We start from the raw sequence: 14,835 nt of genomic DNA, 5'->3' as shown, positions 1-14,835 counted from the left end.
AAGTGCTCCCACAAAAGAGAGGTTGTGAGCTGCCTTCATGCAACCATGCAAGCCTGAGGCCCTCGGAACAGGCTGCTCTAAGCTCTAAGTCTCACAGGGATTCAAGCTCAGCAGCTGCTGTTCTTCCAGAGTTCAGTTCCTGGTACCTGCATTGGGCAGCTTACAACTGCCTAGATCTCCCGCTCCTGGGGGGTGGGGGGGAGTCTGAGGTCCCCTTTTCTGGCTCCCTCGAGCAACCTCACACTGACATACACATATACATAATAAGTAGTTTTTAAAAATGATTAAACAGTCCTATTTAACCAAAGCAGTCTTATGCTACCACCCTTGGACATCTAATGTCTAGTCATCAAACAAAATGCCGGGGCAGGATGCTCTGGTCTCATCATGTAGCCCTGGTAAGTCTAAAACTCTGAAGATCAGGTTTGTCCTTGAACTCGGTGATGGACACCCACCTCTGCTAGCAGTGAACATGCCTAGAAACCCATGCGCATGTTAGTGTGTGTGGCTTCACCCAGCTCCTTGCCACCCACCTCCATCTTTCTCTGAGTCTTCCCTTTTTCTCCTCACAACCTACCGGGTCCCCTCAAGTCCACCTTAAACATCTTGCAAGGAATAAAATAGCCTCCTGGTAGTCTTCCTCTCTCTAGGGACATCGAACCACCCAGCCTGCAAGACTGTAGTATTTACATATGCAAATCACGATCCATTGCCGGCTCCTCCTCACTCCTGGGCCTCTTCTTTCTCAGCCTTAACTGTCTCTCTCTTTGTCCTCTGTGGCATTTTTCTTCTGCTTGCTTATTTCACTTTCCTCAGTGCTCACAAAATTAATCTTACACAAAGTAAGCACTTCCTAAATATTCATGAGGATGGAGAGGTCAGTAGGAGAGGGAGAATCAAAATGGACTCTGGGATAGCGCTGTGCAATTTTCCTTTTAAACTCAAGGTAAGATTGTGTGTATGTATGTGTGTGAGTGTGTGTGTGTGAGAGAGAGAGAGAGAGAGAGAGAGAGAATTATTATTATTATTATTATTTTAAATGTAAGGGAATCTGGGCCTAATGGCAATGGCCTGTCATCTTCGACACTTGGAAGGCTAAAGTGGGTGTAGCGCAGGTGTTTTGGTTTGCTTGGGCTCCAGAGTTCAAGGCCATCCTAAGCAGCTTCGTCAGATCCCATCTCAAAACACTAGAGGGACCAGCAAGTAGTATGGTTCAGTCCATAAAGGCCCAGTACCTGTGCCCAAGCCTGTTGTCCCACATTGAGTGCCTGTGTGCTGCATACACACACAGAGTAAATAAAATTTATTTTTAGAAGATTGATATTTTCTTTAAAAAAAAAATAAGATCAAAGGACTGTTTGAATATGGTAGCACACACCTTTAATTCCATTACTAGGGCTGCAGAGGCAGGAGGATCACTTTGAGTTCAAGGACAAACCTGGTCTTCAGAGAGAGTTCTAGGTTACATTATGAGACCGCATCTCAAGGGGGATAAAGGGGGCGGGGGAAATGGCTCAGCCGTTGAGATCACTTTTTGTTTGTTTGTTTTGTTTTGTTTTGTTTTTCGAGACAGAGTTTCTCTGTGTAGCCTTGGCTGTCCTGGAACTCACTTTGTAGACCAGGCTGGCCTCGAACTCAGACATCCACCTGCCTCTGCCTCCCCAGTGCTGGGATTAAAAGTATGCGCCACCACGCCCGGCCCTTTGAGAGCACTTACTGCTCTTGTGAGGTCCCAGTTCCCAGCACCCATGTCTAGTGATTCACAACTGCCTGTGACTCCAGATCCAATGGGGATGTACATGCAGGAAGAGGCCATATCAGTTTGGGCTCAGTATTAGCTGCTTCCCTAGCCTGCATGTGAGCCGGGGAAACATCCTCCTTTTGCTCTGAGGTGATGAGTGTCTCCAGACCCAGCAGCCAAGAGCTGGGTGTGGAGCTCAGAGGTAAAGCCTTGCCCAGCATATGCAAGACCCCCAGGTTCAATCCCCAGCAGCAGAACAATAAACCAAGGCCAAGTAAGTAAGGCTTGAGCTCTGCCAACCTCCTAGGGAACCTAGACCTATCAGCTGAGGCAGGAGGATCATGGGTAATCTACTGCCAGCCTAGGCTTTAGAGCAAGATGCTACCTTGGAGAGGGAGGGGGAAAGAGGGATTGACAAGCAAACCAGTAAACGGTGGGAGAACTAGGTGTGACTCCTGCCCCCATTGAGAGGCAGAGCAGGAGGAATGCCAGCCTCCTTCCAAACACTGTGCTCTGCCCCAAGGGAGGGGATGGCCAAGCAGGGGGTAGAGCATGGCCCTCACTGACACCCAGGCCATGCACTCTGTATATTGATTGCCCTTATGGCCCTCACCCCATTACTCCCAGGTTTCCACGTGAGGAAGTAGTCTGGATAAACAACTTGCCAAGGTTGAGTGCTGGTGAGGGCCCGGGCCAGCATGACTTTGGTCTCTTACACTTGAAGATGTAAAGCTCAGGGCTGGTAGAGTCTTGGTGCCCGAGCTGTTGCCACAAAACCTTTTGCCCTTCACTGGGCCTGAGGAAATGGAGAGGGGCAGGTTTTGTTTATTCAGTTTGCAGAGCTGGGGCTTGGTGATGTTCCCTCTGTGACCAGCAGGGGGCAGTGGTGCTTCTCCTAATCTGATCCAGGTGGGGCTTGGAGGGAAACACCCTGGGCCACCGTGGCTTCAAATTCTGTGGCGCCTCTAACTCCATTTCCGTGCTCTGCCCTTGCCCCCTGGCTCCAGGACTTCTCTAGTTGTCTGTCAGTTTCCCATCCTACAGGGTCTCAAAGACTACCTTAAAGATCTTCCACTTGTATGCTAAACCTCAAATCCAAGCCTTTCAGTTTCTGCCTCCTGATATATATATATATATATATATATATATATATATATATATATATATATATATATATATATATATATACACGTGTGTGTGTGTGTGTGTGTGTGTGTGTGTGTGTGTGTACATATATGCCTTCCTCTTCAAGTCAGTAATTACGACTGCCTTCTGTTTGCGGGACAGCAGTTCCTGTCGAGCCTTGAGAGCACTCCCAGGCTTCCCTCTCTGAGGAACAGGCAGACAGGAAAACCTGGCGGAAGGGGGAAGGAGACAGTTCCCAGAACGAAAAGCCTGTTTCTCCACAGCCTTGCCTTATCCCTTCCTCTCCACCTCACCCTGGTGAGGAGCTGGAACGGGAGGGAAGAATGGAAGGCCACAAGGGAGCTCCCAGGACTGAGGGCCGCTTTAGAGCTGTCGATCCATCCATCTTTCGGGGCGACTGCACCCTCAGAACTCTCCGCCCTCCCTAGGCTCCAGGGCTCCCTCCTTCCATTCCCCGTGGTGGCAGCAGCCTTGTAATTTAAAGCTCTCCCTGTCGCCTCTAATGCGATCCTCCGGTTTTATTGACTCGCTCTGCCGTCTGTGGCGCCCCTTCACATCAATCTCCACTCTAATCACACGGCTGCCACTGCCTGCTCTGTGGAGGCCCAGCCCTTTCCTCTACTGTCCCCCACCTCCAGAACACCAGCCGCCTTCGCTCCAATTCCTTCTGAGCTGTAATGTCAGGGTCTGTGGCGGCTGCCTTCTGCCTCTACCCTCCTGTGAGACCAGGCCCACGGGAGAGCTGCTCTTAAGAAATGCTGGGAACCACAGGAAGAAATGGCTGTGGGACAGGGGTGACTGAGAATCTCGGCTAGGGATAGCAGGTAGATGAGCCCCGATTTTTTAGAGGCTTCCGTGCCATCAACAGTTCAAGGCAAGAAGGGCAAAACAAAACAAAAAGGGGACTTAGAACTTCAGAGGGGGAAGCGTCAGAAGTCAGAAGCAGGAGGCAGAAGGATTAAAAGTGGGGAACACCCTGGCCACAAAAATCTAATTGCTAGTGTGCGGTGGGGGAAACTTCGGAGAAAGGGTCGAGGGAAATAGGTAGGGGAGAGATAAATTTGCAATGGAAATTCTCTCCTGAAGAGGAGGGGTAGGCTGGGAGGTAGGGAAGAGATTTGCAATTTTAAATAAGCCACCAGCTGACCTACCCGGCTGTGTTACGGGTCTCACCCACAAGCTGGCCAAAAGCTGAGCCCCTTTGGTTTCTACTTAGCAACCCAGGGGTCCTTTTCTAGTCGGGAGAATTAAGCTTTAGAGAGGGCGGGAATCTGGGAGTTACTCCAGGGTCGGGTCCTGTTCAGGCTGCCTCTGAGCTGTGATGTAGCACTGTGAGTGGAGAGCCAAGAGGGAGCTGAATGCTCGTCTGCTACCCCGGCAGGTGAGTTACAGGGCCCACCATGTCAACCCTCAGCTCTCCCTATCTAGTGGGGCCCAGCCTGTGGAAATGACTGGACCCTCACAAACCAACAAACTTAGCATCCTCTGTCCCACCAAGGATCCTCAGAAGGAATGCCTTTCTCCATCAATGCCAGGGCTCCAACCCCAGCCCCACCCCTGATTTCCAGGTACTTATTTGCATCTCATTAGCATGCTAGTCCTGCCCCTCAGGGTTCTTGAAGGTTCTGACTCAGGCCAAGCTGGATTCCCAGGGGCAGGAGGGAAGAGGAAAGTGGGAAAGCAACCAGGCTCCTGGACCAAGGACCCATATCAAATCTGGGACTCTGGAGATGAGGGTTAAGGACGGCCCAAGGAGTAAGAGGCCATCCCCCCACCCCCCTCGCCCTTTCTCTGAACCAGTGTGGCCTGAATGTTAGACAGTTTATCATTAGAGATTGTTGTTGTTGATTCAGAGAGAAAGAGGAGTTAGATGGATTCCTGGGGAACTGATAATTTTGAAGAAGGCCTGACAGCTCCTCCCACACGCAAACCAACCTCCCTCCCCACTCCTAACCCCCTCTAATTCTCCAGGGTCTCATGTACCCTAGGCTAGTCTTGAACTTGCTATGTAGGCAGGACTTCTGATCCTCCTGCCTCTACTGCCCGAGTACTGGAATTACAAGTGTGAACCTACCCCCAGCCCCCAACTGATGCAGAGCTGGGAACTGAGCCCAGGACTGCTTGCATGCTAAGCAGCCCTACTGTGTGCTAAGCTGTTCCCCCATTTTGGAGCCCAGTTACTATCAGTAACCCTTGAGAATGCTGTGCAATGCAGTGAGACCCTGATAAGTCCTTTAGCTGGTGCCAAGACCACGCTATAAATACTTGAACAGCTGCTAGTGCCATTATTACTAGGACTTGCTACTGATATTTGTATCTTCAATTTGGAGAGTAGAGAGGGCTACAAAGGAGCTACTGTCTTCCAACTAGCCAAAGAACTTTCTTAAACTCTAAACTCGGCATGTCCCTACTAGTCTGGATCTGGAATACAGTGGAGAAAGGTTCGTGCCAAGAAAAGCAAAAAGACTTTGCCGAGGGGCTGGACCTGGGGATCGTCCCCAGGACTCATTCATTAGCATGACAGCACATACCTTGGAGAGAGAAGAGGCAGGAGGATTCAGGGTTATTCTCAACTAACTGAACTTAAGGCTATGCGTGAACTGGAATGTCTGTGTAATCGTAGAGAGGCAAGAAAACAGATAGGCTCTTGTGGAAGAATTAGCCAGAAAAATATCTTTCACTAGCTGGTGAGAAGTCTGAACAGGTGGTCTGGGGGGTGACAAGAATGTCAGGGATTCCCCAGAAGACTGAACACTTGGGCAAGGACCAAGGGATGAAGTTGGCTTGTGTGAGAGACAGGAAGGACCAAGAAAAAGAGCGAAAGGGTGTTGTGGGGAGAAAGACAGAGGCAGGAAGGCTGGTTAGCTGCCGGTGGGCTATAACAAGACAGTTTGGAGAAAAGAAAGTGGAGGTTCTGGGAGCTACAGGCCTTTGCAGATCAGGGAAAGGAGTCTCGATTTTATTGCATGTGATGAGAAAGCACTACTGGGCTTTTAAGTAGACTGTAATATGGGTTACATGTTTAGAGACAGTTATGAGGGTTAACAAGGTGGCACAGTGGTAAGGTGCTTGCTGCCAAGCCATGACAACCTACGCTCCATCCCCGGGACCCACATGGTAAAAGGAGAGAACTGACCCCCACAAGTTGTTCTCTGGTCTCCACGTGTGTGCTGTGGCATACACATATATACACACACAAGTAATTCTTTAAGACAGCCATGAGGGAGAGGTAAGGCCATAGCTAGGAGACACAAAGCCCTGGGTTCAATCCCCAGAACTCCCTGAACAGCAGATGTGGAGGTAAGAGCATCCGAAGTTCAGAGTTAGGCTGGGTTACTCGAGAGCCCGTCTTAAAAAAGAAAGGAAAATTGTAACCTAAAATTTATATTTAATTCTAGCCTAAAATTAAAACACCGGAGAGTAAAGCAGTTTCGGTGAGGGCACAAACGAAGATGAGACCGCCCATGCGCTGATTGCCACTGACAGCGGGCGGCAGACAGAGGGTCTCCCTACACATGTTGGGCATTTTCTGTAGTTGAACATGAAGGGGTCGTTTTGGCTGTCAACTTGGAGAGGGCAGAGGTGGAAAGGAAAGGAGTATCCCATCTGGTGCATCAGCTCAAAAAGATACCAGTGGCTCCGACCAGGGTGCTCCTGGTGAGGAAGATGTGAGTGTAGGGTCTGATGCATCCTGGACCTGGTTATGGAGCGTAAGCTACAGGGTATAGCATAGACATAAGCCAAGGGTTGAGTGGTACCAAATTTGAGATTGCAAGATGGAGAAGAGCTGGTTTGGAAAGCGATCGTGAACTCTGGCTTTAGACACTTAAGTAGAGCTTCAAGTTGGCATAGGGGCACCTGAGTCTGAACATAGTAGGGCTAAAGAGTTCAGACATTCAGCCTTGCTGGGGACCCCAAGATCTTACGGCACTGCTCTCCCCATGCCTCCCTGCAGGGTACTGGCTGTCACGCTGAAATGAACCCTCAGCAGTCCTCCGTCTACCATGGCTACCCTTAACTCATCCTCTTCCTCCGGAACTGTTCCTTCCCCTGGGCACAATGTTCCGTCACCACCTCCAGAGACCTCCTCCTCCAGCACCTCTGATCCTGTCACCAAAGATCCCCCTGATTCCCCCTCCACCTCTGAGAGCATAAGGTCCTCAGAGCCGGGGGAAAAGCGTCTGGAGTCAGGCAGTGACCTTGACCCACCAAAGGAGATTGGAGAGCCCCAAGAAGAGCCTGGCTGTGGCCACATCCCACCAAAGGACCTTGGGGTGGCAAAAGAGGGGGAAGAGATCCTTCCTTTGGACCTCAGCAGCCACTTATTCTTCGCAGCTGGAGGCCAGGCCTACCTACTGGCCAACCTGCCCCTGCCTGGGGGCAGTGAACTCTCGTTACCAAAGGGCTTCCCCTGGGATGAGGCAAGCGCCAAGGAAGAGCCCAGCCTGCCCCTCCTCACCCACTTCCCCTCCTCACACCTTACCACCCTTCACATCCAACATGGCTTCGACCCAATCCAAGGCTTTAGCTCTTCTGACCAAATGTTGTCCCATGATACCTCAGCGCCGTCTCTGGCTGCCTGTGAGAGAAGGGATGGATCCTTCTGGAGCTACCAGCTGGTTCCAAACCCAACCGAAGATCCCAAAGATGGCCCCCTGGGGAGCCGACGGGGAGACCACAGGGCGATGTTTTGGATCTGCCTTCTCTGCCGCCTGGGTTTCGGCAGGCTCCAGACCTTTATAGGTCACACACTTTCTCATGGAGTGAAGCTAAGCCCTGCCCACCACCAGGGCCTGCTGGGCAGCCCAGCCGTACTTCAGGAGGGTCATGATGGCGGCATGGCCCTCCTAAGCTTTCTGGAACCAAAATTTCTTACCCGTCCTTCTCCCGAGGTACCGGACACCAGCACAGTGACTGTGACGACAAATGGAGCCCAGGCTGAGGACGGCCCCCCAGAGGCAGATGGTCAAGCCCTTGTTCTCCCCGCTGAAGAGGTTATGGCCCTCAGCCCACCATCCCCACCCACAGCCCTAGCCACCTGGGACCCCAGCCCAACCCAAGCCAAAGATTCGCCAGTACCAAGAGGCGAGGCGGGGCCAGACTGGTTCCCTGAGGGGCAGGAAGAGGATGGAGGGCTCTGCCTCCCGCTCAACCAAAGCTCACCCACCTCTAAGGAGGTGGCCGTGCTCCCAGCTCCAGCAGGCTCTCCCGAAGACACCAGTGACCCACCTCCGTCCTGTCGCCTGGCCGATGACTACACTCCAGCCCCTGCAGCCTTCCAGGGCCTCAGCCTGTCCAGTCACATGTCCCTGCTACACTCACGCAATTCCTGCAAGACTCTTAAGTGTCCCAAGTGCAACTGGCACTACAAGTACCAGCAGACCCTGGACGTGCACATGCGGGAGAAGCACCCCGAGAGCAACAGCCACTGCAGCTACTGTAGCGCCGGGGGCGCCCACCCCCGCCTGGCCCGCGGAGAGAGCTACAACTGCGGCTACAAGCCCTACCGCTGCGATGTCTGCAACTACTCCACCACCACCAAAGGCAACCTCAGCATCCACATGCAGTCCGACAAGCACCTGGCCAACCTGCAGGGCTTCCAGGCAGGGCCTGGCGGGCAGGCGAGTCCCCCGGAGGCATCCCTCCCACCCCCCTCTGTCGGGGATAAAGAGCCCAAGACCAAGTCATCCTGGCAGTGCAAAGTGTGCAGCTACGAAACCAACATCTCCCGAAACCTGCGCATCCACATGACTTCTGAGAAACACATGCAGAATGTCCTGATGTTGCACCAGGGGCTGCCACTTGGCCTGCCACCAGGGCTGGTGGGGCCAGGACCTCCTCCCCCACCAGGGGCTGCCCCCACCAACCCTCCTGAACTCTTCCAGTACTTTGGGCCCCAGGCCCTAGGACAGCCTCAGGCACCCATGCCTGGGCCTGGGCTGAGACCAGACAAGCCCCTTGAAGCCCAGCTACTCCTCAATGGTTTCCACCACCTTGGAGCGCCTGCCCGCAAGTTCCCCACAGCTGGTAAGTCCCTTCTCTGCTCCTGCCATTCCCTACCCAAGTCCAGTTGTATTCCCTGCCTTCTTCCAAAGGTCATCTCCCCACTTAGGTAAACACAGCTTATCCTAACTAAGTGCCCCGCTCATTTCTTTCTAATCTGTCTCTGTCCCCCCAGCCCCTGGCAGCCTCTCCCCTGAGACCCATCTGCCACCAAGTCAGCTCCTGGGCTCCTCATCTGATGGGCTGCCCACTTCACCATCCCCAGACGACAGCCCAGCCCTGAAGGTGTTCCGCTGCCTGGTGTGCCAGGCTTTCAGCACAGACAGCCTGGAGCTGCTGCTGTACCACTGCAGCATTGGTCGGAGCCTGCCGGAGGCCGAATGGAAGGAGGTAGCTGGGGATACCCACCGCTGCAAGCTCTGCTGCTATGGCACCCAGCTCAAGGCCAACTTCCAGCTCCACCTCAAGACGGACAAACATACTCAGAAATACCAGCTAGCAGCCCACCTCCGGGAGGGGGGCGGTGCCATGGGCACCCCTTCCCCGCTGGCCCTGGGGGATGGGGCTTCTTATGGCTCCATCTCCCCACTTCACCTGCGCTGCAACATCTGTGACTTCGAGTCCAACAGCAAGGAGAAGATGCAGCTGCACACCCGGGGTTCAGCCCACGAAGAAAACAGCCAGATCTATAAGGTGACGTTCAGGCAGGAGGGGGCGGGAGAGGGAGGAGGGACAGGGTAGGGTGGGAGACGCAGCGCAGAGAGGTGGAGGAGGAACCTGTGGTGATGGACATGAAGAACAGGGTAACAGAGTGCTGGGCAGACCTGGAGTGAGGCCAAAGGGCAGTGGGCCCCGAGGAGGAGAAACAGACTTGATTTAGCTGTTCTAGCACACATGCTATAGGGAGGAGGCCATCTCAGTCCAGCCATCATGGTATCCAGGACAGAAGCAGCTCCCGGCCACACACTGGGGGACCCAGGACTGATGGGAGAAAGAAGGAAATGGAGAGGAGAAGCGGATGGGAAGCCATAGCAGGGTGGAGGGAGGCCACCCAGGCATGAAAGAGTCTAATCGAGGAGGAACAGTCCCCAGAGGTCTGGAGTTGTGCCTTCTACATCTGAGCTGGCCTCTTCCATGCTTCTAGTTTCTGCTGGAAATGGAGGGAGCAGAGGCAGGGCCGGAGCCGGGGCTTTACCACTGCCTGTTGTGCGCCTGGGACACGCCCTCCCGCCTAGCCTTGCTGCAACACCTACGCACGCCTGCCCACCGCGACGCCCAGGCCCAGAGGCGGCTGCAGCTGCTGCAGAACGGCCCGGCCGCTGAAGAAGGACTCTCAGCTCTCCAGAGTATTCTGAGCTTCAGCCATGGGCGGCTTCAAACTCCTGGTGAGAAAGAGGAAATGGGAGAGTAAGGGCTGGATGGGAGGCAGCAGATGCACGGGGCTAACAGCAAAGTAACCTAGGAGGCAGAAACGGGCGGGCGCCGCGAGGGAGCCATCACAACAGCAAGGAGGAAGGCGCAGGAGAATGAGGAGGCGGGCAGGAGACGACTGGAAGATGGGAGAGAGTGAATAGAATAGCAGAGATCTTGCTGAGTAAAGGACAGGAGGCATCACCTGGTGGCTCTGAATAGTAGCTAGTGTCCCAGCTCTATTGGCTGTGCGGGGTGACAGGCAAAAAGAAAACAATTCATGCTAGGCCAGACTTGTTGGAAGGCAATGGGCTCAGCGGGCACGGTACAAAGGCAACAGGGATGGGAAGAGGCCCCAACAAGTTTCCCAGCCTCTTACTGTCTCCTAGGAGGTCTTCAGCCCCAAGGCTGGGCTTATAGACCCACCGCCCCACCCCCACCCCCCACCCCCGCCCCTTAGGCAGCAGAGGTTATACCAGCAGAGACTGGAAACAGCCAGTCAGGCACCAGAGGGTGCAGGAGAAGAGCCTGGAAGGGCCCATCAGAGGTGGACATGGGCATCTGGACTTTAGAGAGGCCAGCGGTGGGCGAGGGCAAGGGCAGGGCAGCAGGAACCAGGAACAGGCAGCATTGACTGGTGCTAATTGAATTGCCAATACGCTGGCTGGAGTTAAGTGCTGGAGGGGCCCAGATCAATAGCTAACGATCCTGGCGCAAGGCTGAATGGAGTTAAGGAACTTTTAACACTTTAATTAGGCTGCCACCGAAAATAAATTCCTACACATCTGTCAATTCTTACTTGAGTGGTAATCTCCTTGCCCATCGCCTCTGTCCACCACAGCAGCCACTTCATTCAGTGTTTACCGTGCCCCTCCCACTCCACTTGTGGGGCCTCCCTTTCCCAGGGTCAGTCAGGCCAGGAAGCCACGCTTAGACCGGTCCTATTATGAGGCTTGTTCCTAAGGATGGGGCGCTAGGCTTGTCCTACGGTCCCAGTATTGGGACTTTGCACTTTGACCCTCTGTTTCTTCTGGTGGCTTCCCATCCTTTTCCACCTCCCGGGGGGGTTCACTCATCCATTCCTCCACCACCTGGCTGCTTATCCTGCTTCCTCTTCCCTCCCTCCTCCTCCCATGTTTCACCATGGTTACGCTGACTCTCTCTCTCTCTCCCCATCCCACACAGGGAAGGCTTCTGACACCCCCTTAGCTCAACCACCCACCTCTGAGAAAGATGCCCAGAACAAGACGGAACAACGGGGTAAGCGGCTCCTCTGACCTGTTTCCCACTACCCGACTCACCGTGCATACTGGCATGCTGATGGGGCCTTTCGGAAACCCAAGCACCCCAAAAGGCCTCCCTCCCAGAAGGAACAAAACTGGCCAAGGGAGGGGGAAGGGAGAACAGGTTGCATCTGGCCAGGCATCTCTGTCCTCTTTGAAACCCCAGCCCCTGGCTCGACCAGCAGTGATCCCTGCCCAGCCTCACCTGGATGCTGAGTTTCTGGCCCATTCTGCATCCGCTGAAGCCCACTTCCTACCCTGAAAGCTCTCTGCTAGCAGCGAGGCTATGCAGGAAGGGGAGAGGGCTAAGGAGTCCGTAACCTCCTTCCTCTCCTCTGCAGCTTCTGAAGTGACAGAGGACAGAAGTGGCCCTCCCAGAGACAGTGCCAACCAGATCACGGTCAGAATTGGGGTGACTGGGATGATGAAGGTGGGGGGCTGACTTTACTGAAATCTCTTACTCCAAAGCAGTAGTTCTCAGCCTGCAGGTCACGACCCCTTTGGGGGCTGAACAACCCTTTCACGGGGGTTGCCTAAAACTATCAGAAAACACGGGTATTTATGTCACAATGCTTAACAGTAGCAACATTACAGCTATGAAGTAACAACAAAAATAACTCTACAGTTGTGGGACCTCCTCCATGACAGGAGGTCACAGCAGTATTAAAGGGTCACAGCATTAGAAGGTTGAGAACCACTGCTCTTAGGGCTTTTGTCGTACATGTGGCTGATTTAGTTCAGAATATCACAGGAGAAAGGCCATGCAAGGCCAGGTCTATATATTCAGCACGTATGGGAGAGAGCGACTTCAACACAGGGGTGAAAAGAAGGGATGGCAGGGACTTGAGGAAAAGTTGAGAGAAATCATATTAAGGGTAGGAAAGACTGGTGGTCGGTGCCAGGAAAGGAGGGAGGGAAGAGAGGAGGAAGGAGAGGAACAAGGCAAAGTCAAGAGCAGCTTCCTGGGACCCTCGCTAGGAGGCTGCACCTTCCTCAGAGGAGAGCACTGTCCTGGTGCCCCTTCTTTAGAGTAGAGGCACCGAACAAGTGACTCGCTGACAAGTCCCACAGGCCTCTGAACCCCAGGACTTGAACTTGAGGAGACTCAGGAGCAGCTTAGCCTTATAGTCTCTGAAGGGTTGCTTCTGAGGCGACCCCACATCTCTGGTCTTCCCAGACTCCACTGCGGCATGCAGAGAGATCTCTGCCCTCAGTTTCTCTTTCTCCAACTCCAGTTCCCCACAGTCTCTCTGACAGCTGTCTGTTCTGAAAGTTAGGTGCACTGTGGTGAAGGCCTGGATCCCTTGCTCTGATATGCAGGCCTGGGAAAGTGCAGAGCAACAGAAGAGGAGCAAGCTAGAGAGAGAAGCTTGGTCTGAGGCAGCAGGGAAAATGCCCACTATCAGCCCAGTCATGTGATCGCAGGCTTCTTCTGCCTCCTGCCTACCTGGAAGTCTAAGCCATAATGTGCTAAGGGACAGGCCAGAGTTAACCTGGGCCATTTGAGGTGTGGCATTTGCTTATATTAAGAAGTAGTAAGTGGGATGGCGCTCACTTTCTTCAGCACACCTTTAATCCCAGCACTCAGGAGGCAGACACAGAGACCTATTCCCTCTTGAGTTCAAGGCCAGCCTGGTCTATAGGTGAGACCAGGACAAGAAGTAGTGAGGGAAGAGAGCATTGAGCCTGAAAGGCATGAGTCAGCGTCAGGGCCAGACAAGCAGGACCTCCTGGAGGTGGCGCTGAGGGACCTGAAGGAGCAACACAGGCAGGACAAGGGACCTTGACCCAGAGAAGGCACAGAAGAAAGCAGGTATTCCACAGAGAAGGCAGGCAGTGGGGTGTGGATAAGAAAGCTAGATTTGGGGTGGAGGCTGGCAGAGGGCCATCTAGAAAGCTGGAAAATTGACTAGGGTATCAGACACAGGGAAAGGCACACCAAAAGGGAGGCAATAACCAGGGTGAAGGGATGGGGTGGGGGACACTGACAAAGAAGGAAGTCCAAGTAGCAACTTAGGGTAGGCCTTTGTCCTAGCCCAAGGGAGTTGCCAGCCTCGAAGGCTGGTTGGGGGCCAAGTGGTAACGTTAAGGTGCCTTCCTGTCTGACTTCGTCTCCTAACTCTGGATATGGGAGCAGTGTGGCATTGAAGCCTATAAACAGTGAGATAGTGGGTCCCCCACCTCTCCCCTGACTCCTTCTCCATCCCTATGTATTCCCCAGGTCTTCTGCTGTCCCTACTGTAGCTTCCTGAGCCCAGAGTGTGACCAGGTGAGGGTCCATACACTCTCCCAGCATGCCGTGCAGCCCAAGTACAGGTGCCCACTCTGCCAGGAGCAGCTGGTGGGCCGGCCTGCCCTGCGCTTCCACCTCAGCCACCTTCACAACGTGGTGCCCGAGTGCGTCGAGAAGCTGCTGCTTGTGGTGAGTATAGGCTGGGGAAACATGGTCTGAAAGTCCCGTCAGAGCAATGCAGGACGAGAGGGAGAGGAAGAGAACTCCAGGCCAGGGGCTGGGGTGGGGGGTGGGGGATGTGAAGGAAATAATATTCTAGAGAATTGAAGTTGACTTTAAAATCGGTGTTTTTAAAATCTCGGCACCAAGCTTGCCTCGTTCCCTTTACTACTGGACGAGATGACTATACAGTTCCCTCACTTCCATTAACCCTAAAAAGAGTTGTTAATAGCAGAACCACGTAGCCTTGGGGTAAGATACTTTTAGCCTGAGGCAGGAGGTACGGGACAGTGGGCAGCTTGCTACCCAGCCCCCCACCTAAAGAAAAGCATCAGTTCACTGGGAGGTTTGTCTAGGCAGGAAGCTGGATCCAGAGAGCTTGGCACAGCTGTGGGCGCACAGTAAATGGGTCGGGGCTAGCACTAGGAGGCGGCAGGTAGTGATGAAGCCACGGGGATGTTTTCTGCATTATAGGCCACAACTGTAGAGATGACCTTCCCAACCAAAATGCTGCCTGGACCCACATTAAACCCTGTGGAGGATGGCCTAGACCACCCAGCTCCTGGAGCAGAGCCCACTCCCAACAGAGACCAGGTAGCAGGTAAGGAAGGGTACAGCATACCTCCCAAGGTGGCAGAAAAGGGGATCAAGGGAGCCTGAAGATGGCTGACACTAAGTCAGTAGCTTTGGATAATGAATGGTTGGAGCTCAGCATGAATAGTTCTCTCTCTCTCTCTCTCTCTCTCTCTCTCTCTCTCTCTCTCTCTCTCTCCCTCCCTCCCTCCCTCCCTCCCTCCCTC

The 14,835-nt window shown here is 53.6% G+C and overlaps 1 protein-coding gene across 2 annotated transcripts in view; it reads left to right on the top strand.

The window, feature by feature from the left end:
• Nucleotides 1–14,835, top strand: part of Zfhx2 (zinc finger homeobox 2) — a 30,905-nt gene that overhangs the window by 10,342 nt on the left and 5,728 nt on the right. For both annotated transcript variants that reach the window (XM_029468864.1, XM_021181743.2), the window contains exons 2-8: nucleotides 6,843–8,914; nucleotides 9,066–9,583; nucleotides 10,035–10,275; nucleotides 11,486–11,560; nucleotides 11,925–11,983; nucleotides 13,805–14,005; nucleotides 14,510–14,636. In XM_029468864.1, coding sequence (XP_029324724.1) covers nucleotides 6,892–8,914; nucleotides 9,066–9,583; nucleotides 10,035–10,275; nucleotides 11,486–11,560; nucleotides 11,925–11,983; nucleotides 13,805–14,005; nucleotides 14,510–14,636 — 3,244 coding nt within the window. In that variant the 5' untranslated portion in view covers nucleotides 6,843–6,891. The remainder of the gene's footprint in view (nucleotides 1–6,842; nucleotides 8,915–9,065; nucleotides 9,584–10,034; nucleotides 10,276–11,485; nucleotides 11,561–11,924; nucleotides 11,984–13,804; nucleotides 14,006–14,509; nucleotides 14,637–14,835) is intronic.

This window comes from Mus caroli, chromosome 14 (assembly GCF_900094665.2).
Source record: "Mus caroli chromosome 14, CAROLI_EIJ_v1.1, whole genome shotgun sequence".
NCBI classification, from domain to species: Eukaryota; Metazoa; Chordata; class Mammalia; order Rodentia; family Muridae; genus Mus; species Mus caroli.
Note: the sequence above shows the minus strand (reverse complement) of the source record. Positions and strands in the feature narration are given on the sequence as shown.